Source organism: Pseudonaja textilis, chromosome 3 (genome assembly GCF_049901715.1).
Source record: "Pseudonaja textilis isolate UNSWEBS1 chromosome 3, rPseTex1.2, whole genome shotgun sequence".
In the NCBI taxonomy this organism is placed as follows: Eukaryota; Metazoa; Chordata; class Lepidosauria; order Squamata; family Elapidae; genus Pseudonaja; species Pseudonaja textilis.
In genome coordinates this window covers 171837299-171862721 of record NC_141992.1, presented here as the reverse complement: position 1 = coordinate 171862721, position 25423 = coordinate 171837299, and the positions used below count along the sequence as shown (strand labels likewise).

General features: G+C 35.7%; 1 protein-coding gene across 1 annotated transcript in view; it reads right to left on the bottom strand.

The window, feature by feature from the left end:
- WWP1 (WW domain containing E3 ubiquitin protein ligase 1) overlaps window positions 1-25423 on the bottom strand; it is a 64436-nt gene that overhangs the window by 24745 nt on the left and 14268 nt on the right. The window contains exons 2-9 of the mRNA XM_026706009.2: window positions 19737-19827; window positions 14411-14552; window positions 13347-13471; window positions 8862-8999; window positions 8714-8774; window positions 6671-6834; window positions 1225-1573; window positions 675-770 (exon numbers count right to left, since the gene is read on the bottom strand). Of these exons, the coding sequence (XP_026561794.1) occupies window positions 675-770; window positions 1225-1573; window positions 6671-6834; window positions 8714-8774; window positions 8862-8999; window positions 13347-13471; window positions 14411-14552; window positions 19737-19806 (1145 nt within the window). The 5' untranslated portion in view covers window positions 19807-19827. The remainder of the gene's footprint in view (window positions 1-674; window positions 771-1224; window positions 1574-6670; window positions 6835-8713; window positions 8775-8861; window positions 9000-13346; window positions 13472-14410; window positions 14553-19736; window positions 19828-25423) is intronic.

Below are 25423 nucleotides of genomic sequence, written 5' to 3'. Positions count from 1 at the left end.
GTTATCACCAGGGAAATTGTTATTATAAAAAAAGAAATCATTCAACGACACAAAATAAAATCTATAATAAACTAGTCTGAATACAGAATAAATTAATGGGAGCCACTCCAAAGCAATCAGAATTATGTGAATTTTAAAACTATTTTTATGTGTTACAGATTTGATGATTTTTATGTTGAATTTTATTGATTAGTATATTGACATAGTACAGTTAATAAAAGGAATGTTACCAGTCCCCTCTTCCCTCTTAAATAATGTGAATTGGAAGTGAATGGCAGTAAAGCTTCAGTGAAATAGAAGTTGTGCAAAATGGGGCAGACCTCTGACTAATATCCCCCTACTCCTATTCTCATTGTCCAGGAAGCTCACCTTAAAGTCAAAGGGCATAAATAACTGAAGAAAGTATGATAGAAGAAGCATCTTTATACTATCCTAATTATAATTCAAACTCATGCATTTACTTTTAAAGATTATTAAAAAGGCTAGCTTTTTTAATTCTTTGTTTATAATAAGCTTGCTAAAATATTTTATTTTAGCAAGCTTATTATAAAGAAACTTAAATTTCATTGTATAATTTACATACAAAGAAACATACTGTAGCAAATTCTCATCTCTACATTTAGGTAACAATTTTATTAATTGTTTATTAATATATGGAAAAGTATAACTATTACCCTGGTGGCAAAGGTTGAGGCCTTTCCCAAGTTGTAGTTCTTGTGTTATGATCAACATAATAGGTTCTACCATGTGGATCCTTTCTTTGTTCCCATCTTTGAAAAATACAAAAAGTAGAATTTAATTAATAGAAAACAAAAGTTTCTATTATTTCAGATCAGTTATAGGAAACGATGCTGCAGGAAGGAAGGAATCCACTGACAATCTTTTTCTTTCCTATTACATGGTTACATTCTTAAACTAGAGTTAATCTAGCATTAAAACAAGTTAGTCATCATCACAATGCCCAATTAAATTTATTTTTTTGCATTTATATATAGAAAATCAGATGAAATATCTTCAACTTTGGCCCCACTGGATAGATAAAATCAATAGAAAATACTAGAAATAACCTAAAGATATATTAGACATAAATGATTTCAAGAGATTAAATTCAGTTACTTTAGTATAATCCAACACATTAACAAATACCTCCCCATCCATCCATCTATCTATCCATCCATCTATCTAGTTAAAATATGTCACTAACATTAATCTAATCTCACATACCCTGGGGGCAAAGGTTCTATGCTGGTATTAGCAGGTTGCTGCCTTACAGCTTCGCCAGATACATTAGCAGACTCCCTTGGTTTTGCTACTTCTGTCATTGGTGTTGCATTGTTCTCTGTGCTAGAGGATACAGAATCTGGAGGAGTAACAGGCTGAAGTCCTGAAAATTCATTGAAGGCAGTTATAGATGTACTGCTTTCAGCATTACTAGTAGTAGCCTCAGTTTCTATAGGAGTTTCTGAAATAGTAGTGGTACAATCTGCAGATGTAGATGGTGCTTCTGTAGAATCCATAGGTATTTCGGAGATTGAAAGATTATCAGCTTCCATTATAGATGATTCACAACTAACTGTAATATACAAAAAGAGAATAAAATGTGAGATAAGCATTACTTTTATTTTTGAATATTACATCCAAAATCAAACATGAAATCAGGCTGCTTAGCCAACAATGGTAACCTGCAAACATTATTGATATTTAAAATATTATAGATTACTAAAATGTTAAAGTAATATGCAGATAAAATGGCAACTGCAACAATTTGCTTATGTTATGATCAACTTAATAGGTTTTTTCATTTTTGACTCCTCAAGTAATTTTCAACTCCTAATAACCACATAGATTTTCTCTATCTCCAACTTGTTCTTTCAAGTCCCCCAATGATGCACACTGTAATTGAGTCCATCCATCTGGCTGCTGGTCATCCCCTTCTTTTCCCCAACTCTTCCAGTACAATAGTCTTTTCCAAAGAGTCCGTTTTCACATGACATGCTGAAAGTAGGATCATTTGAGCTTGGTAATTTGTTTTTTCAAAATGAAAGTTCAAAGGCATCAATAATCTTTCTCTTCTGTTTTTTAAAGTCCAACTTTCACTTCCATACAGTGTCACAGGGAATACTATGGCTTGTACTCTTCTGATATTTGTTTGTACAAACACATTACAACATTTATTTTTTCCAGGGCTTTCATGGATGCTCGACTATGCAATGCAGCTTTTACATAGTCTTGTTCTATACAAATGTAACAGAGTCCAATAAATTCTAGATATTATTTGTTGTATAAATCATAATTTGAGGTACATTGACACTCTTGCAATAGAAGTTAAAACATTCTCTCATTGTCCACGCAATATAGGGATCTCTGATTCTTTGTTCCACTCATTTCTTAACATCTGCATATCAAATTGATTTATAGATAACAAAAATCTATAAAAACTAATAGTAAGACTTTTAATTTTAACAGATTTAACAAGTTCTACCGTGTTTCTCCAACAATACGCCCCCCCAATAGGAAGACCCAGCATGTTTTCTAGGGATAAAATGAAATTAAGCCCCACCCCCCCAAATTTAGGCTATTTTAAAACTTGCAAAATTAGGGGGGGGCGGGGGGAACTTGCCTTTAGGAGCGCCCCGTGGGCAGCCACGCCTCGTCACCATCCACTCCTAATGGTCAATCATGGCGGAGCGCTTCCTACCTCTGCCAAGTGCCTTTGCTGCAGACCCAGGTATGGTGCTGGTTGCAGGCCAGGTCACTCGGCAGGGCACTTTAAATTGTGAGACCTTCGGCATCCGCCACTCTTGCTTTCCCTTCACATTCCTCCACCGGCAGCGTTTCAGCCGCTTCTCAGGTGGGGAGTCACCTCCGTAGCTTCCACAGTTCCCGCTGGCGCTGGCGAGAGAACAGTGGCAGTGCTGGCGGGAACCGTGGAAGCTATGGAGGCAGCTCCCCTGCCCGAGAAGCAGCTGAAACAATTCCACAGTTCCCGCCAGCGCTGCCGCTGTTCTCTCGCCAGTGCCAGTGGGAACTGTGGAAGCTACAGAGGTGGCTCTCCTACCCGAGAAGCGGCTAAAACGCTGCCGGTGGAGGAATGCAAAGGGAAAGCAAGAGCGGCGGAGGATGCAGCAGCAGCAGGCACTGAAGGTCTTGTGATTTAAAGTGCCCTGCTGAGGCCAACATCCACACCGGCGCCACCTGCCTGCTGACCCAGCCTGCAACCAACACCATACCCGGGTCTGTAGCAAAGGTGCTTGGCGGGGGTAGGGAGCCCTCCACGCTTAGCCATGATCGGTCATTAGGAGCGGCTGGTGGCGAGGTGTGGCTGCCCACAGGGTGCTCTAGGCAAGGGTGCTTGGGGAGGAGAAATTAATTCACCCCCCCAAAAGACAGCCTAGCCATTTTTTCAGGGCTCAAAAAAAAATAAGACCCAGCCTTATTATATGAGAAACACAGCAGTACCTCAGGTATTTCAGAAGCTTCAGAAGAATGGTGCTGGCCAATAATTTTTTTTGCTAACAAATGATGTTACACTAAATATTTCTATTGGAGTATAAGATAATGATATTTAATACTTAACACGGTGTATGTTAAATATTCATCTTCTTCATCAGTTAATCCAAAATAAGTATCTCTACTTCCATTCAATTTTTCATAGCTTGATTAGCTTAGAGACTTGACTGATTTTTTCTGTGGTGGTAATGATCCAAATGCTGATATAATTTCATTTTTTTATATTAGAGGTTCTTGTAAGTAAGGAATATCCTCTATGGTATCTTGGATGTTGAGATCTCTGTTGCATAATGTTTCAATATACTCCTTCCCTCTTCCTTTCATCTCCTTAAAATTGGTTACTACTTATCCATTGGTGTCCTTTAGCATATCCATTTGAACTTCCTTCTGAATTCAGATAATTTTTGAAAGACTTTTCATGTTTTTCCATATCTGTTTCCATTTCTTACGTTTCTGCAGATATTGTATAAACTGCAATGCTGCTTATCTTTTCTAACAGTTCTCAAAAACTCTTTGGGTTTCTTTCTGAGATTTTGTCTTTCTTGGCTTTGGCTTCTCTTCTCCTCTCTTCTTGGCAATTCCAGTTTGTCCTGACATCCAATTTGCTTTCTTTCTTATTTCAATTTAACACATTCTTTTCACATTCATCTTTAAAGACTTTACGTTCATTATATAATTCCTCTGGTTCACCATTATTAAAGTTTAGGACTTCAAAGTGATTCCAATGGTCTTCTTGTCTTTCCTTGAAATTGCAACATAACATCTGACAAACGATAAACTTTATTTCCAAAGCTGAAGCTGAAAAGGTCAGCTTTAAACATCCTAACAATTTTAATGCAAACACATCTTCTTCCTTTTGAAGTTGGGAGAAAATTCTGGAAAGTAATGAAAAGAATCTGCAGCTAAAATTCTATACTCTACTTTAGAATAAGCTTCAGCCTTATCTTCTCAAGCTAAGAGACAGCCTTACCATAAGGCTAAGTGAGACAACAATTTCTGGCAGCAGATGCTGGGAAATGAAAGATAAAAACTAAGTTCTAGGGTAGGAATCGGAGCTGCATTACATGATCTGACTTAAAGTCCTAAGTATTTTATTGTCTACAAGTGCAGATTATGCCCTCGTCAGTATTAAAGATTCAACAACAATTTTAGTCCGACACTGTACATGAATAAGAACAGGATGGGGTGCCTTTTTATCTTTCATCTTAGGTAAGAAAGACAAACTATCAATCTTACCCACAGCAAGGAACAGCCAATACCCAGTAGAGAGACTCCAGAAGTAGTGAGGTTAAAATGTTTTATCCACTTTTCCAAAGTGAAAGGGGTACTCTCCATTTTTTTTAAAAAAAGATGTTTGATTCCATCCATCCAGAACAGAAAATGAATCTGGCAACTTTTTTTTGTTTGATTAGCAAAATCAATTAAAAACAGTACATATGGTAGATATGTAGCTTTGTCTGTATACTTCAATATTAATTTCCCTAAGACTGTTATAAGGAAGACATAATATCTAAGCAATAAATTACATTATTACGGCAGTATATTTTATTATATTTATGATTCTTTACTTCTAATTAGTTCGAATTTTCAGGTTATAAAACAGCTACGTTTTAAATACATATTAGAAATAATAGAATAGAATAGATTAATAACAATACAATAGCTCAGGATGCCACTGTGGGGACCTTGGGGCTCTCTGAGCTTGGTTGTTTCTTTGCAAACATTTCATTATCCAATTAGGTAACAATATCAGTGCTAGAAGGGACTGGGTTTAGCTCTCTGTTTATATACCAGTCACTACTGCCTTGCCCTGTCAGTGTCCATGGCAGTATTCTTCGTGGTTCCTTGATTAGTGATTACTGCATCCGGAATGCAGTAATCCTGTTTAGCAGTCCTGTTCAGTGTAACTCATAACATCTTAGGAAAAGACAGATAGAGGAATATCTTAAAGGATAATATGCCAATACTACTAGAAACCTCACAAATAAGATCACTTAGATCAGTTCTAAGTTGAACATTGCGTGAGCAAGTCCTACTGTAACTGGTATCTGAGAAGAGTTAATCCTGTGAGTCTCAAGAAAGCAAATAAGGTTCTCAATGCTTTGAGCACAGCCACCTGTATGATGAACCTATGTTCCTTGTGGTTAGTCAAGACTGTTAGGAAATATGTGTAATGGTAAAAGAAAAAGACCCTGGAAGATGGGGCAAAAAAGTGCTGCCTAGGGAATAATCAGATGAGAGGTAGCATAGTCCCCAGCTGTCTAATGAGTGAGCAAGAGGCTGAAGAAGGACCTTCCCTAAGTTATCAGGCTGTAAAATTGACAGCAGGGAAATTGTATTATTCTGTTAATTGTACAAGAAACTAGAATTAGCTTATCTGGTCATGTTTCCTGTCTGGTCTACCTGGTAAAGCTGACATCAATCTTGCATCAAGGTCCTCTTCCTTACACTTTACAGGAATAGCATTGGGCCCCAACCCTGTTGACCTTCAGGAAAGAATTAAAAAGTTTATTTTTCCTGCAGGTCTTAGGTAATTTGTAAATTATTTGAATGGCTGCTATTTGAACGTTTGTACATTCCTTTACATGCTGCTATTATTATGGTATTTCACCTTATATTTAAATTATGTTTTAACCCATTGTATGCTAGCTTGAGTCATGTCATTGAAGTTTTACATCAGATAAATAATTCCACCGCCCCCAAGAAATCTGAGTTCAAGATTACTTATTACATTTGTATTCCACTTTCACTCAAATAGCTTGTACTTATAAATTAAGTTGCATTAAACTGTATACATATTCTGAATAAATGTTTACAGTTTGCATTTTTCTTCTGTTTCAATGAACAAATAAATAGCACTGATAAAACATCTTATCTCAAGGTGACATATAAGCCTTTTTAAATCCAATTTTTAACCTAACATTTTTCCATATCATCCTTTAAAAGCTGCTGCAAAAGGTCAGGAGATTATTTGATGTAACAGTAAGTATATCACCACAGAGATAGTGACATTTTGATACATACACATATTGAAGTTTCTCCTCCAGTGTACTAGGTTCTCAATAATCTAACTTAATAAATCACTTCTTAGTATTAATTTAATGTTTCCTTTAAAAAAAAAGGAAATGTAGTAAAACACCTTAGCCAACATTTTCCTTACCAATGTTGTTATCTTGTTCACTTGACAATGGATTTGGTATTGATGAATTTTTGGATCTGGTCACAATATGAGGAGATGATGAGTTGTCTCCATCGTCTCCATTAATAGCATGTATAGGGAATGAGATCTGTGCTATGGAACTTGATGGTGTTTGATTATCTAATCTGTAGGAAATATCACACAGGTCATGAAAAAGGTATTACATTTATATATTCTCCACTCCTGTAACCCACTATATATAAATCAAAAGTAAATGTATTTTAAATCATTTTCATATTCTTCTTCCTTCACCTATTTTCATTTCTCAGCATCATATTTAATTTGTGAATCTGTTATGTTTTCAGCCATTAGAGCAAGGAATAGAGGCAGTTCTTGTCAAATGACCACTCATTCATAAATTATTTGATGGTGCTGAACAAGGGGGACTGACAAAGGGCCCTCCTAATTGCAGCCATCACAGCATCCCTAGGGTCACGTGATCGCAATTTGGACATTTGGCAACTAGTGCAAAATTATGTTGCATCATACCATGATCACCATTGTGACCTTACTTCCAGTTTCTGACAAGAAAAGTCAATAGGAAAGCTATCCTCAAATAGTGCTCATGTGACTGCAGGATCATGCAACGATGCAGGATTTGCCTGATGGTAGCAACTGGGATTGTCACAACTGCCACTTTAAGTCACAACTGCCATTGTAAATTACATGCCTTTGCACTTTACAACCACATCACCTAGTAACAGAGTTGCAATCCCAATTATCATTATTAAGTGAGTACTACCTGTAGTTTGTTTGTTTATCAATAAAATTTATTGGCCACCCATCTTACTATAACGTAACTCTAGGAAGCTTACAGACATAAAAACAATACATCTACATTAATTCTATTCTTTGTAAGAGAACTACATGCCTATAGAAGAATATAAACAAATGATGTGTAAAATATCAACTATTCATATTAACATTATCTCAATGTGTATTTGGGTGTTTATTTAATGTGTTGTATAACATCTTGCCCCTTCACAAACTACTAACAATCACTTTGTTTTCTGAATGTGTATATTATTTTAATAAGTATATAAGCTTTCTTATTAAGTAGAACACCAATTATTTTTAACTATAATAAATTTCAAATTTCATTACACAAAAGAACATCCTTGGCCACTAAAGATGCTAAATGATACTTGATAAAATTGAATGGAAACTTCCTGTCAAAATAGCTTAGCAAAACAATTCAGTGTAACGCATTTTGTACTTCACAGTCATTTCAAAACAAAGTACTACTGGACAGAGAAAAATGAAGAGAACAAATAAATAGGTATGTTTATTGTAAATAAAGACTATGCTGCTTTATCACTTTAAGAAAATAAGGGACACGTTAGATCTAAACAAACAAACAAAAAATAGCAGGAGGGAGAATGATGTTTAACTGGATCAGGGATTTTATTGCTAAGCTACAGACTGACTGACTGACTGACTTATTGTTTACAAGAGAATCCCAGCTGATTTACAGCAGGAATGAGTGGCAGCACAGACTGACTTTTAAGTAATTTTTGTAGAATTCATCTAGGTAAGTTTCTTCACAAAAGAATTTACTAAAGTAATGCCACACTGCATTTAAGAAAGCAACAGCACATGGCGCTGAACAAATTGACTATTTTTTTCAACTATCTAAATAGGAGGGAGAGGTTAAAAAATAATATTTTGTTACACATTATACAGAAATCTGATATAATGTAATGTAAGTTCACTGCCATTCTTTTGTAACTGTTTTCCTATAAATTGCAGTCACACATATCCCCCTATTAAAATGTTTTATGAAATATATTATTGTATAAATTTTCACAAAATAGTTCTATTATATGCATGTAAAAATATACACAACTCAATGCCTCCTTAAAGTAAACATTTAGTCAAACTAATAGCATACTGGATACTGCGCTACAATTTATTCCACTGTCTCCTAGCCAAGGCTACAATGTAATCTGATATTCTGCATATTCAATTCAATGACATATAGTATTCAAATAAAAGAAAACTAACCTGGAAGTGGTCCTAGCAGGTGTTTCTCTATTTTCATGTAAAGCATCACCATTTTGCTGGACTAAACAATAAAAGAGAGAATTAGATTTTTCCATTTCTCTTTTTAGACTAAGGGATAATAATTTTAATCCCCTTGAATTTAACTTACTGGTTACTAGTGAGCTGCGATTTGAAAGAGATTCTGTTTCAAGCACCAAACCATCAAGCACTATTATCAGTTCTCCTGTTTGTATCAAGCCGCTCTTATTTTCCAGTGAAAGCTTCAAATGTTCTTTGACATGTTCTACTATCAGAAAAAAAGTGTTTTGTAAAAAAAAAATAAGCTACTTATTAAAACAGCAAATGCATTTTTTCAGAACTAACTCTAGTAGCTAAATAGGTAGGAGAAAAAAAATCCCTGTGTATGTCAAATCATTTTAAATATTAAGATTACTACAACATGGTTATAAAATTATACAGAACTCCAAACAGCGCATCACACTATGAAGCATAGTCTGTAATAATTAACTAATTGCATATGCGCAATGCAAGATATAAAGTCTTTAAAAACATCAAAATGAACCTATAACAGGGGTGTCAAACTCGATTTCATTGAGGGCTGCATCAGGATTGTGTTTGACATCGGGGATGGTGGTGGGTATGGCCAGGGGACCTGGCCAGCTTAACGTCACTTGTGTCAGGGACACCTATGGTGCCCCAGTGCTCTGCCAGGCAAAACAGGTTCCCGAGCTCAGTTTTTGGCTGCCACGGCCTCCTCCAACCCTTTGCAAGTGAAAACAGAGCTCTGTTTTTGCTGGCAGAGGCACCTGGGCTAGTCCTCTGCTGTTTCCAGGGTAGCCCCCGGTCCTTGAGTTTGTCACCCGACCTATAACATATAAGGATCTTTCTGCTGTTAAAGCACAACTCACACAAACTGAAAGCTGTTCATGAAATGGGGTTTTTTATTCCTTCCTTCCCAATGCAACATTTATTTATTATTGCATTTATATTCAATTTTTTAATTCTAATATTTAGCATTTTTATTCTTCCATTCAATTGTGTCTGATTCTTGGAAACTACCTAGACAAATCTTGGCATGATTTTTCAGAAGTGGTTTACCACTGCTTCTTTTCTAGGGCTGAGAGAATGACTGGCCCAAAGACAACTAGCTCACTATATGTCTAATGCAGGACTAGAACTCATGGTTTCCTAGTTTCTAATTTGATGCCCTGATTACTGCATTTCTTTACATTCAGTATAGGTTGCAACAATAAAATATATAGTACAAACAGAACAATGTGAATACAATTAAAAGACAAAGAAGTTAAACTCATTAAAATAAATAACAATTAAAGGTTTAGAAAATATATAAGAATTTACCATTTTCCTAAATAATGGGTGAATGGGAGCCAACTGCATCTCCTTAGGGAACCATTCAATACCTGGGAGCCATACAGAAGAATGTCCTTTACTAAATTATTGAGAGTCATGTTTTTAGCATCAGGAGAATTTTAAGAATTGTCTCTAATGATCTAACTAACCAGGTTCATGGTGGAAAAAATGGTTCCCAGATAGTTAGACCATAAGTCATGAAAGAGTTCTTTAGATCAAAACTAGCATGTTATATTGTGCCTACTAAGCAACCCAAAGCTCATACTGGATTCACATACCTTTTTTCTTAACACCTATGGAAATTGCTTATAACAGTATGTATATGCATATGTCTCTGTGTGCACACACATGTGCACACATAAGCACACCCACCCACAGACACATATACATATCTCCTTCAGAACAGTAAGTTTCATTACACTGGATGAGTTTCCTTCAATCCTTGACAACAGAAGTTTTATATAGGTTTAAGAGCTTTATTTTTTAAAAAAACTCTAATTTTGGAATAAATAGCAAAAGAGTGATTAAAACATTGGTTTTCTGAAAGTCATAAATGGACTAAGTAGCCAGATCGGTTTCAAATAGATTTTGAAATTAATAGCAAGAATCCTTCCTGTGAATTCTTCAGAATTCTACTAAAGATGAAGAGTATGAAATTAAATATAACAAAAACTTCCATGAGAAATGTTGTTGGTTAGAAAAAATACATAAGATGGAACTTTTGAAGGCTGTACATTAGAGGGAACAAAAATGAACTAAAGATTATAATTAAAGAAGAGGAGACCCACTAATTCAGAATAGATCAGATATTTTACCTTTGAAACAATTCAAGCAAACAATTCAATTCATTGTTATTTGAAAACAATGCACTCAGAAACTACTCTTAAAACTATCTGCTATCATAAAGTGGATTGAAAAGAGATTATAGAAAAATTAGTTTTACTGGACAAGAGAGAGACTGATTAAAAATGATAGCTTAAAAATCATACGGAAAAAGATGTTACATAGAATTTACAAATGAAACCAGATGTCTTAATAATTGAAAGGTATACACAAATAACAAACCTGAAGACAGACTTCAATAATTTTTTTTCTTTTGGATTTACCAAAGAGACATGTTTTGAAGGGACAAAGAAAAAATGAAAAGAAATTAAATTCTGGGATGCTATTTAAAGGGTTTAAAGATCAAGTTTGTTAAAAGCAAAAGGAAGGAGTACATGTATTTGATCAAGGTTAAAATATATAGGTTGTTGTTACTGGTAACTCTTGATGGATTTTGCTCACCAGGACTGAATGATAATTAAATGTTAATAAAAACAAATGTAAATATTTGCTTGAGGACAAGAGATCATTTATGGAAAGGAGAAATCTTTTGTTGTATTTTCGGAGAAAGTGACATTGCTTATATGAAAGTAAAGGAATTTAAAGTTGTTTTATATTTAATTAAGGTTAAAATATATATGTTGTTATTTCTGGAAACTCTTAATAGACCTCTGTTGATTAGGGCTAAATATGCTTGTTTACAGATAAGAAATGACATGGGAAGAAGATATATATTTTTTTGTTGAAGTTCAGGGAAGGTGATAAGGTTCTGAAAATGTTTCTATTTGTCGTGATGAAGGACACATAAATCTTATTTTTTTCTTTACTATATTTTTCCTTTCTTTTTAATTTTTATTCTTTCCACGTTTTTGTTTTTACTTTTATATTTTTTTTAAGTTTGTATTAGTGTTTTATCTTTGTATCTCTAAACATCAATAAAATTGTTATTAAAACTAGAAAAAAAGGATCAAAAACAAGACCAAAATAAAGACAAGCAGTACACATCCTAACTGCTGACTATTACGCCATTCAACTTCATTTGTGCTTTGTAACCCTTTTATTTCTTGTTTCCTTCACAGATAGTATACACTCCCTACTTGTTAGGAGCTCATCCCATTAATTCTTCCACAATGCTCCTTTCCTATACTTGTTAATTTTCCTTGCTTACACTAATAAGAAATTAATTCAATTAATCAGAAGGGCCAAAGAATATTTTCACAATCAGTAGCTATTCATAAGATGACCTTTTTAATGTTCACAACTATGTTCACAACTAGCTAGCACATAGCCCTTTAGAATAGACATCGTTTCTTCCAAAAAAATTTATTGAACTCCACTGGTAAACTCCTTTGGGCTTTCTTTGTTCATTGATTCTTAAATAATATTTAGTTCAGATTATATTTCCTAATGATTCCAACATTGTCTGTCTGTCTGACTGACTTTCTATATCGATTGATCGATTGATCGATCAATCCATTTAATATACCACTCATCTCACAGTACAAGGCAACACGAAGTGGCTAACAATACAGTTAAAACATAAGGAAGTAAAACAATTTTAAATATAAAAACAAATCAAAATTGCAAAAGATTAAAACAAAATAAAAAAACAACCCCACAGGTTTAGAGTGAAAAGGTGCTTGTGGCTGCTATGGTATTACACAAGCCATCTCCAGCAAACAGCTTCTCCTTTAGGACCCCCCCCGCCCCAATGCCAACTGGCATAGACAGTTTTAAGGCATTTCCTGAAGACCAGACAGGGAACTTACCTTCTGTGACAAGATGCTCCAAAGAGCAGGACCATGGCAAAAAAGGCTCTATTCCTGGACCTAGCCAGCCATAATTCTTTGGCTGAAGGTATCTGAAGTAGACTTCTTCTGCCAGTATGAATATAGAGGGGCAAAGGGCTTCTAAGATATCTTGGAGCTGTGCCATAAAGGGCTTTAAAAGTATTGACCAACACCTTGAATTGGACCCAGAAGCAAATCAGCAGCCAGTGCAGCTTGCATAACATTTACATGTTGGGGTTATGCCACCCTAAGAGCCACTTAAAACTGTATGCACAGCTGCATTCTGAACCAACTTTAGTTTTGAATGGGGCAGCCCCATATAGAGAGTGTTGCAATAATCTAAATAGGAGATGACCAGGGCATGAGTGACTGAGTGCAGAGCCTCATAATCCAGAAAAGGATGCAATTGGCACACAATCCAAGTTGTATAAAAGATCTCCTAGCCATAGCTATTACCTCCTCTTCGAGCAGGAGTCACAAGTCTAGCATAATTCCCAAGTTGCTCACTGGATCTGCCTGGGGTATTTCAGAGGAATTATTATCACATAATATTTAGCATACCTATATTTAAAGCATAATGTGGGCATAAAGTACAGAATATTAAAAATAAACAAACAAGACAAGTGGATTCTATGCAAACTTTAACTTACATCTTCTATTGTGAACTTCCAAAGCTTGTCTAAGATCTACAGTGGCTTTTCCTAATAAAGCATCAGCTTTTAAAGTATGATGGCTCCAAACTCTAAATTCCAAAGTGGTCTGTGGAGTCACATTCCTATACAGAAAAAAATTCCTTTTTAAAATTGGAAATACATTACTACATATATTTAATAATCCCCAAGATGCAAAAAAATAATTATTTTATTTGAATATTGTCTTTTAATTAGAAATCAGTAAGTTTGAATATTACACCAACACAATTATAATACAGTTTACAGCCTGAGTTCAATAATTAAAATCGTTAAAATTGGCTCATATTATAACCTAAATACACAATATTTGAACTGTCATAATATACTTTTCAAAGTAATCTCCATCTTCTTTTTCCTCAATATTCAAACTATCACGGTTATTTTATTGCTATCCATATTTTTTTCTGAATTCATTCATATATGTCAACCAACGGAAGTATCACCAAGGAATAAAAGCCAAGTGCAACTGGTAGAAACTTCCAGTTTAGATCTAACTTTTATACAGTATGTAGTACTCTTGAAGTTGCACAAAAACAAAGGTAACCAAAGTTCTTTCTTTATGGTTACACTCCCTACAATTTCCAGGTAAAGCTTTCTAATTTGCTTTCCCTTGACTTTTATTTTAACACACTATTCAATATTGCCTCCTGTTTTGTTATTATAAAATATGCTTCTGTTTATTTATGTTTCCACTTACCTGTATTTCTTTTATGGATAGAAACAAGGGCAGATTATTGATGAAAATTTTATTTTCAAAAATGGGGATTAATTTGTGTTTGTTTCTTCATCCCAATAGTAGGTGAGACAATCCTGAATGCAATCCAGAACAGTATTTGGTAGAATCTAACAGAGAAGACTTTATACTCCTATTCCATCATAACGCAGTGACTAACTCCCTGTCACCCAATGTTTTTTCCTTATCTTGTCCATAAAAAAATAGTGTGATTAAGGGGTCTGGTGCCTACATATTTATTCTGGACATTTGGGATAGATACAGTTAACTACAAAAATATTCTACTTACACTGTTAATTGTTCTTCCCATTTTGGATTTGAGGAACTGCCAGACTTAGATGTTTTCTTCACTTCGTTGTCTGCTACTAGTTCTGTATAAATGGCAGCTAAACCAAAAAAGTTCTTTTTTCTTTTCAATTTGGCACTAGAAACTAAAAAAAAAAAATCAAATTACTGGAAATAGTTATTATTAGAAAATGACAATTGATTACAATGTGTCTATTCAAAACTAATGAATGGGGGAGCTTATTTTTACCACTATCTAGAAAATCCAGGCCAAGTGCACATTTTGTGATTACAAACAGTATTTTACTGTACATTAAAATTGCGTAGAAGTACTTCAGTACTCTAATTTAGAACATATTGACAATCAAAAGGCTTCTGCTTTGTTCTAAGAAAAATCCCTTGTATATATTCCAGCATGACTGTTGTGATCCAGAAACAATATCAGACTTCACACTTCCTTTTTCATCTATCTAAAAGGAGCCATGTTAAAAAACTAAAACCTGATGGATGAGTACTACTGGAAAGGTGTGATAACAAGCAGTTAAATAGATCTATTTGAAGTTGTTCTTCATACTTCACTAGTAACAAACCAGTACACTAATATTAACTGTTCATCGCCTGAGTTATATTTTCACTGAAAATGGTTCCAGCTCCTTAAATATACCTTCTGACATAGAATGTTTTATAAAAGTTACTATAGCAACGTGTCGACGGGTATTATGTAATCAACAGCAAACTTTATAAATCTACAAATATAGTTTTCAATAACCCTATCATCAAGAGCTTTTAACAATTCCTACTCCTTCTTAACCAACATTTTGAAAGGTCTTAAAATCTAGTTTTGTATAATAGTACAAAACCAAAAATGCTTACATGAAAGCTACACCTGAAGAACTGGTGTCTTATATACCCCAAGACTATTGTTTTGTTTAGTAAAGAAGTAAAATACAGATATTCCTCAACTTAGGACCACAACTGGGACTGAACCTCTAATTCGAAGCAATGTAATTGTCACATAACTGCACTGTTTAGTGGCAGCACTTCCAGTGGTCCCAAATGAGATTAGAAATTGTACAGAATATTCATAGCTTGGGTTGTGGATTTAGGCAGAGGTTTGTCCTCCAAGCTTGCTGCTTGGCTCCCGGACATTTTGTCACCAAACTAAGTAATGCCTTAAGCAGCGGTTTTGGGTGAAGTGTCTTGTTCGTTTATATAGATCCTGGGTGATAGGTTAGTCTTGTGACTGTGATGTTTCATAGTTTGGCAACAAAACATCTGGGAGTCAAGCAGCAAGCTTGGAGGACAAACCTCTGCCTAAACCAATTACATTTGTTATGCCAAGACATTGCTGTCATTAGATGTATGATGACCCAGGGCATGGCACAAAGGCAACACGTAAGTAAGGAAAGTCCCTTTATTATCTCCAACTTTACCCCCAATGTCCAGGTTACCTTCGGCTGGAGAAAAACTCTTCCAAGAACAGCCTTTAACTGGAGAAAATTCAGTCCAAAACAAGGTACATACAAACTGTAACTAAAAATCCAAACAAACCAAGCTGCAGTAATTAACCTGACAGGGCAGAGAAGGAATTTCAGACTTGAAAGCACAGCAAAACATACACAGTTGGGATGATACCAGATAATTAACAATTTGCTCCCAACAACTTTGCTGTGAGCAGCCTCCCTTTTTAAACACTGTGTTCCCAGCTGCAGCTAATGAAGGGAATCAGGGCCCTTTCCTCCCTCGTAAGCCACACAACTCACGTTGCTCTCTTCTCCATTCTTCCCTGTATGCCCTAGGATGAAGAGGGCATGGGCTTGGGTCTTCCTCTGAATTCCTTTTCCCTTGCTCTACCTCTCCCCTGCTCTGCCCAGCCGGACTTTGCCCTTCCCAGTTCATTCTACAGCCAATGGAGCCACACTCCCACTCCCTGTCAACTGTTTGGCTTCCCCCTCCAAATCAGATTCCGACAGGAGCATGACAAGATGAGAAGGAACTCATCTTCACTCTCTTCACTGCCACAATTGCATTCACTTCAGGATTTAGGAAGCATTCCTTTTCCATGGCAGACTTTGCGCTATGGAATATCTCTTCTATTAACTATTTAAGATCTGGCTTTCTCCCAAGTGCTGGGATAGGGATGAGATAAATGAAAGGATTTAATGAGATCTGTTTGTGAAATCTTAACCTTGGTGCCAGGTTTTTAATGTTTATGATTTCAGAAGATACTATACAGTCGGGGTGGGGGGGGGAGAAGCACACCCTCTTTTTGAGTTCTACACTTTTACATATCAGGACATAGTAAATATAATCTGGTCCTTAGCAGTGCTTGAAAGTAGATAAATACTATCTCAGATGAACAACACGTGATATATTATACCAGGCTTGTCCAACCCGTGGCCCATGGGCCGCATGCGGCCCAGGTCGGCTCATAATGCGGCCCAGTGCCCACCCCAACCTTTGTGCAAGAGGACGAGCCAGCGAGGAGGAGGAGGCAGGCGCGAGGCAGGGCGAGGCGAGTGCCATGCCAAGCAGCAACAGAAAAGGCGGGCGCCGTCAGAGCCAAAATATCTGATGAGCACCTTGAGCACTCACTGAGAATTGCAACAAGTTCCATCGAAGCAAATATGGATGCATTGGTGGCTGAGAAACAATGTCAAACATCTCACTAACTTCATTTCCAAATAAATTTAATATGTTAACTATGTTTTCTATGGTTTTTTTTGGATGATCAGGTATCGTTACTGTTATTTTATTTTATGTGTGGCCCAAACCAAATTTTCATCTTCTAATGTGGCCCAGGGAAGGTGAAAGGTTGGACAAGCCTGTATTATACCATGTCATCATGGTTTCTCCATTTTGCTTTCTTTCTGTAAAATAAATGATATCATGCAATAAGTCATGATATAATCCCATGAAGGATTTCCACACACATATACCTTTGCATGGAGGAAAGAGGAATTGCTTCTCTGCCAGCTTCCCAACTGATTTTCTTGAGAAGCCAACAGAGAAGATTGTAAATGGCGATCACATGATCATGGGGTGCATGGCAACTGGTCATGAGTGCAAATTGGTTGCCAAGCACTCAGCTCACAATCATGTGGCCAAGCTCTTTGAGATTTATTGTCTTCCCTGGGATTAAGTATTTTGAGCTTCTTTAGATTTCAAGGATCCTAAAACATATCAATGCAATGTTCTTGTTTCACAGAGATCATTATACTTCTTTTATTGCCTGTCCTGCCTTGGAATAGGTGCTTTAAGGCCCATAAAATATTTCTGACTTTAATAAAGCTTTGTACTGGATCCGCTTGATCACATGATCACATTTACTTGATAACTATTTGCATTTATGACTAGTTGCCAAATACCCAGTGGTGGTATTCAGCTGGTTCGCACCGGATCGGGCAAACCGGTAGCAAGAATTTGGCGTGGGTCGCTGAATTGGTAGTAAGTCTAGCCGGCCACGCCCCCCCACCTGGTCGCACTCCCGCCTGATGCTCGCTCACCCTGCCCATCTGCCTGACATTCGCCTAAGATATTCCTTTCTTTTTTTTCCCTCCCGACAATCAGCTGTAGATAAGATCAGCTGTGTCGGGATTTCCCTTGCTGAGGCCCAGGAAGGCAAAAAATGGAAGGAGGAGCTCAGCCCCCCCTCCCTTTTTTGCCTTCCAGAGCCCCAGAGGAGCCTTAAGGGAGCAAACCCACCCCCAGAGGCTCTTCTGAGGCTAGGAATCTCCCAAAATGGAACTTGGAGGGGTGCTGCGTACCCCTCCCATGCTCTGTTCCTTTTCTTCCAGAGCCCCAGAGGAGCCTTAGGGGAGCAAAAATGATCCCCCTGAGTCTCCTCTGTGGCTAGGAAACTTCCAAAAACAGGCGGGGGCTGCAAAAAAAGGCCGCACCCACCCAGTCACATGGCCATGCCCACCAAGCCACGCCCACACAACTGGTAGTAAAAGTTTTTGAATCCCACCACTGCAAATACCTTGCAATCATTTAAAAGTCAAGCCAGCGGAGAAGATTGCAAGTAAAGGGGAGGCTGGAAAAAGTCTGTTCCCTTAGCATGCTGGACGGGAAATCAAATCTGCTGAAAATGTTAGCAAATGCCATTATTCACATGATTGTTCTCCCCAATGGGGCTGGGACAGCACCTATACCTCCCAGGTATGGTGGGAGACCCAATCCCTCTCATTACCCTATCATGTACTGGAGGCACAAGCCCCCTCTCCAGCCCTCCACTTGATGACTCATGTATTCACTTACCAACTGCAACTGAGAGAATTGGGATTGTGGTTGTTGAGCAAAACAACAAATTATTTAATGGCCACTTTGCTCAATACAGAGATTGCAGGCCCGTGAGTGGCCATAGGACTATCAGTACAATACCTATATCTATAAAACTTTTTATAGGCAAGATTTGGTATCTAATTAAACTCCCAAGTAGACCTTTCATTGAATTTACTCCTATCAATCCCAAACTTCCATCAGCAACTGTAACAATATAAATAAATAGGAAGATACTGAGCGAAAGCTCATAAAGGCCCAAGGTGATTAAAAACAATTTTAATAGCCTAAAATATTCAAACTAAACTAAAAGTCCAGTAACTGACTTTTAGTTTGTATTGTGAAATACAAAGAGACAAATTATACATCAGTATTATTCAGAAAAAGTTGTTAATCTTATAACTGAAGCATAGGACAAGTAACTGGCTTTAGCAGTTTTCTATGCCAAAAATACCAAAAACATTATGATTAGTCATATTAAGATTTGTTTAAAATAAATGGTACAAAATTCAAGGAAGGAAAAGCAATTATCCTCTTTTTTATCAACTACTGTACAGATAACCATCTGACTAAAGCCAAGGCACATGGACATTCAACAAAACATGAAGGACCATGATGTTATCTCATTCTTGTATATCAGTATCTTTTAAATAAACATAGTAATCAAATATAAATTCAAAAGAACAAAAATGGTGTGGTATAGGGTATCCTGCCTAAGCAGGGGATTGGACTAGAAGACTTCCAAGTACTTTCCAACTATTCTATTCTATTTTATTCTATTCTATTCTGATTCTATTATTAAAATGTTAGGACACCACCAGACATTTTTCTTTGCTCAAACTAATATGATATAATGTGTTATTTCTATTTTAAAAGGATAACATAGACATATCAATTATAACTGTAAATCTGCAAAGGATTAATCTAACTATTAGTTACTTCAGGGAGAAATATAATCAAACACAGATAAATAGAACAGATAAAGTAGAATATATTTTTATCAATGGCAGGCAAATGATAAGATGCATTGTTTGTAGATTTTAACTTACTTGTTACTTGCATCTGTAATCTTCCATTGTAATTATTACTGTTTCCAGATGTTGGGGAGGCTGCAGCCATATCAGAGGATGCACTTTCAGCCTATTGAAGAAGACAAAATATTTGACTACATGATCCCATTATTGTGCTAAAATTACAATCAGCTAATAATTTAATGAATTAGGTTTGGTTCCTACAAACCTGTTCTATTAATATTATATTCCTTGTACTGCTTATCAATTTAAGTCATGTTTAAATAATTTTTTGAAATTATTGCCCAAAATGTTTATTTTTATTTGTGTTTATGTTTTATTTTTAAGAAAATAAGCAATAATTCTAATTTGATATTGCAAGTCGTCCTCACTTAAGCAACCATTCAAAGTTACAATGGACCTCCCCAAAGCTACTTATGACCTGTTTTTAAAGTTCAAATGCCCATGTGCATTCACGATTGCATTTGGGGCACTTGGCAACTGACTGACACTTGCAGCCATTTGCAGCATCCCATAGTCACATGACCACAATTTTTGTCATTTTTTTGTCAGTTTCACTTTTTTTTTTAAAAAAAAAAAGTCCACCGAGTATAATGATTCACTGCAGCATTTGCTTAACCACCAGTGGTAGCATAACAACCACTTCAAAAAAGGTTGTAAAATCAGATGAGGTGATGTGCTGACCCACTTAATTATGGCCACAATGTATGACCATAATTCCAGGGTTAATTAGTCCTAAATCAAGAATTACCTATACAGATGCCCCAAAACTATTAGTACACCTCTATGTTTTCCAAAAAACTCTATAGCAATTTGTCATGAAGTAAATTGAAACTTACAAAAGCAAATGGTATCTATTAATCTTTATTCAATAGTCTACAGAGGAGGCACTTTGCTTTTTTTACATGACTTAACATATTCTTATAAATAATAAAACAAACGTAAATAATATGGGCATAATTATCAGTATCCTTAACTTAATATTTCATAGCATATCATTTTGAGTCAATAATTACAATGAAGTGTACTTCTGAATAAGATTTTATATTTCTCAACTGGCAATCTGTTCCACTCTTCTTGAAAAACTATTCCAATTGTCTTAGGTTTCATAGGCTCTTCTCTTTCCGTAAGTGTTCATCTGGATTCAGCTGAGAAGTTAAAGCAGGCCACTTCTGAACAGCCCAATGTTTGCTTTCCAACCATTCTTTGGTTCCTCTCTAAAATATGTTTTGAGCCATTATTTTGTTGGAGAACCCATAAGGCAAGACAGAATGTGGGGCATTATAGTTTAACACCACTATGTCTTGATAATTTTCTAGTTTCATTATTCATTAATCCCATAACTTTATGAAGGTTCCTCCATGTTTCACAGTAGAGTTGGTGTTCTTTTTTAAAAAGCATTTTTTTCTTTTGTAAACATAAAGCTGCTGTGACTTACCAAAAAGCTCTGATCTTGTTTAAACTGTCCAAAAGACATTGTCATAGAAGATCTATGCCTTGGCAACATGCATTTTGGCAAACTGCAATCTGGATGTCTTGTGCCAATCTTTAAGAAGTAGGATTTTTTACCATGGACACCACTTTCAGTCAGTCAGACAGTATTTGATAGTATAACGTGATATTGTTGTAACTTGATCTTGCAGATCAACCAGGATCTGTTTTGAAATTTTCCTTGGTTCTTTCTCTACCATTCAAACTTTCCTTCTGTTCAATCAACTTTCATCTTGTGGCCACATCCAGGTAAGTTGGCTACGGTCCCAGAGCTCTTAAGCTTCTTGATAACATTAGCAATCATGTTCACAAGAACATGAAGTTCTTTGAAGACGGTTTTGTAACCTTTACCTTTACCATGCTTGGCTGTTACCTTTTTCCTTTCCTCCGCAATCAAATCTCTGCTTTTCTTTGTCAGGTTTACTGTGTTGCACACAATGATACAAATGTATGAGAACTTTTCTCCAAATAGGCTGAGTGATTAATTATGAGACTGAATATCTAAGTAATTCTGCTTCAGAGATCACTAAAATCCAATAACATAGTTTAATATCTAAGTATGAAAATAATTCTGTCCATGCCATTTTAATTTGTTTTATTTGCAAGAATATGTTAACTCGTGCCTCAAAAACAAAGTGTCTGAACTATGGAACAAATAGTGGAGGCTATTTATCTGTTTAAGTTTCAATTTATTTCATGGCAAATTGGGGGGGGGGAATACAGGGGTATCAATACTTTTAGTCACATCTGCAGAATACTTATTATTGCTTTCACGTTTTTAGTTGTTAGCAGGCCCAATAAATACACGTCTGTAACAAAGCACTTAAAGAGCATGTAAGATGTCATGGCTAGGAAATAGATTTACAACCAGAGAGACTCAGGTTCAAGTCTATCCTCAACCACAGAAACTCACTGGATGACTTTGCTCAACCATTTTATTTCAATCCAACTCATTTCGTAAGTGTGTTGTTACAGGGATAAGAAATTAAAATGATTCCCAAGAAAGCCACTTTTAGTTCTTGAAGGAAAATTGTAAATTTAACTGATTAAACTAATTTTAATTAATAAACATTACTATATATATAGCACTATTTCAAAATTTATTTATTTATATCCTGTTTTCATTATTTTTATAAATAATTCAAGGTGATAAACACGCCTAATACTCTTTTCTTCCACCATTGCTTTATACAGCAAGGGGTTAGGTATATAAATAAAAATATGCTTTTTATTGTCTTATGTCTTGTTGCCATGTAACTGGTCACTGACAGCAATAAAGTTATACATGAAGAATAATATTTGATTGCTGTATCAGGGTTCCTCAAAATACATTTTTATGTTTGTCTTTCCAATATTCACCAAGTAAATTTCCTATAACTGTTGACTAGACTGCTACCAGAACATGGCCTTCTCTGGTTTTGCTTGGTCATTAACAACAAAAAAGTCTATATAAAATGTATGCTAACCTGTTTATCTCAAACAAAAACAGAGCAGATTTACAGAGAGTCCTTGACTTACAACCATTCAAAGTTCTGATGAATTGAAAAAGGGACTTTCTACCCAGGTCTGAAGTTCCAACAATCACCTCCCCACTGCAGTAAAATGATTGCATTTTGGGCACTTGGCAACAGTCTCATTTACACTCACTTGCAACATGATTGCACCCACAGTCACATGATTGCATTTTATGTTGGTTTTGTCAAAAAATGACTCTTAGTTCCAGCTTTCAACAAAACACTTAGCAAACCATTGGCTCACTCACAGACCACCACATTGACTTAATGAACATTGCAAAAAATCATAAAATTCAATCAGTCACAAGACCCAAATCATTTTACAATTGTCACAACATAACATCCTAATAGGCAGGCATCATTGCAGGCATATGTCAAGGAATACCTGTACTTCATTTCTACAAATCATGTTCTTCTTATTCTCAAATTAAAAAACATATAAAAATATTTTACTTTTTTCTTTCTTAAACTGAATTAGAATCATATATAGTAGCAATTTGTAACTATGTATTAATTAAAATATAGAAAAAGGTTGCTAAATATTTGGAAAAACTGTAACTATAGTAAATGGTACAAAATTGTATAAGTAAAAACTTTTTTTATCCTAAGTTAATAATAGAAATATGTTACTGAATAATAATCAAGGATTGAAAATACAGCTGAGATGTTGGAATGCAAGCAGTTGTTTATTGTTAATATTAGCTAAGATAAAAATAAACTATTGATTTACTTTTAAAGCATTTATACCAATTCTTCAGCTGAAAGGCTTTCAGAGCAGTGGCAGACTCAGCTCTCAACATAAGAGGGCGGAGTTATACCCAATGCTGGACTCTAGAGCAGTGTGACGGAGAATGATACCCCATATTTTGATTAATAATCAGTGAAAAAGTAAATGTTAGTAAATGTTACATATTTAGTAGCTTCATATAAACTCTAACCCAAACTGTCAAAATACTTTGAAAGAGTGGATATTAGCTTAAATATCAGATAAAACAGATAACAGATAATCAGAGTTGGAAGGGACCTTGTAGGTCATCTAGTCCACCACCACCCCGACCCAAGCAGGAGACTCTACACCATTTCTGACAAATGACAGTCCAATCTCTTCTTGAAAGTCTCAAGTGATGGCGCTCCCACAACTTCCAAGGGCAAGCTGTTCCATTGGTTGATTGTTCTGTCAGAAAGTTTCTCCTTGTTTCCAAGTTAAATCTCTCCTTGTTCAGTTTCCATCCATTATTCCTTGTCTGGCCTACAGGTGCTTTAGAAAATAGCTTGACCCCTTCCTCCCTGTGGCAGCCCCTCAAATATTGGATCTGGGTAGTTTGGTCTGGTCTGGGTAGTTTGTCTCCTCTACCATTCATTTCTTTAACTTTATATTATTTTTCTAACTGAAATATCAGAACATAGTGCAGATCCATAGTAACAGCAGCATGATCACTCTTTTTTTTTTTCATTCTAGGTCTCAAACCATAGTTCAAGTACCAAAACAACAAAAATCACACAATTCCAAAGAAAACTGATCCTAATATTCCATCTTGAAAGGTACATTTTGGAAACTATAAGTATTGAAGAATGTATATTAATTGATTTAATTTCAAAGTAAGGTTTTGTAGTTGATATATAGAAATGTCTATGGTGAGAAAGGTCTAACTTAAGAAGGAAAGTGAATGAACAATCAAAAACCTATTCACAGATAATTAACCATTAACCTCATTATACCACATTAAGACAAAGAACATTCTCTTTATCATTTTTCTAGATAACAGAATGTCAATACAGATATAATGTACCTTGCCAAACAAAAGCACACAATCATCACCTCCCACAAGAATTTGGAAGTTTCTGAGGAAAACAAACTTCCAGCAACTTGTATATAAGTTAGAAAGGATTTTTTTTTTAACCAACCTGAATCCTGTTCAGTGCACATATGCACTAAGTCATCTGCAACAGGTGACTATCCAGTCTTTCTAAGAAACCTCCAACAAAGGAAGTTGTTCACTACCATTCTAGATAAGTTGTTTTATTGTTCAATCACTCTTACCTACAAAAAATTCTTCCTAATGTTGAATTATTCTTCTATTTCAACATGTTCTATTTCAAAATGTTCATCATCCTGCTTTTTTTTTCAAAAAAAGAACAAATTCATCCTCTCTTCCACATGACCTTTCCAATATTTGCAAATCACTGCTGTATTCTTTCCCCATCTTACTTCTCACAAGTTAAATATGTCCAGCTGATGTAACCATTCTTCATAATGCTTTTCTCTCCTTACATCCAAGTAATTCTGGTCTGAATTTACTCATTTCTTCTCTATGTCCATTTGAATGTGAGGTACTCAGAAACTGACACAGATACCCATGTGTAGTCTAGCCAGTGCTGACTATACTAGGCACTGTTACTTCAGTGATAGATTTTGTTAAAATTATATTGGTCACTTTGTTACATCACACTGTTTGCTTATGTTCAGTTGGTAGCTCCCAGAAGCCTTAATTCTTTCTCATATGCAGTATCACTTTATAAGCCTTCCATTTTTTAAGATGTGTTAGCTTTTTCCAGTCTTCCAGCATCTCAACAGCTCTCTAAAATTGCAAAAAATATTAATTGGAAAAGCAATAAGCATATCACAGATGGAATCAACACCATCATCTTTCAAAATATCTTTAAAAATTTCAAACTTCTACCATTTTCCAGGTTTAATAT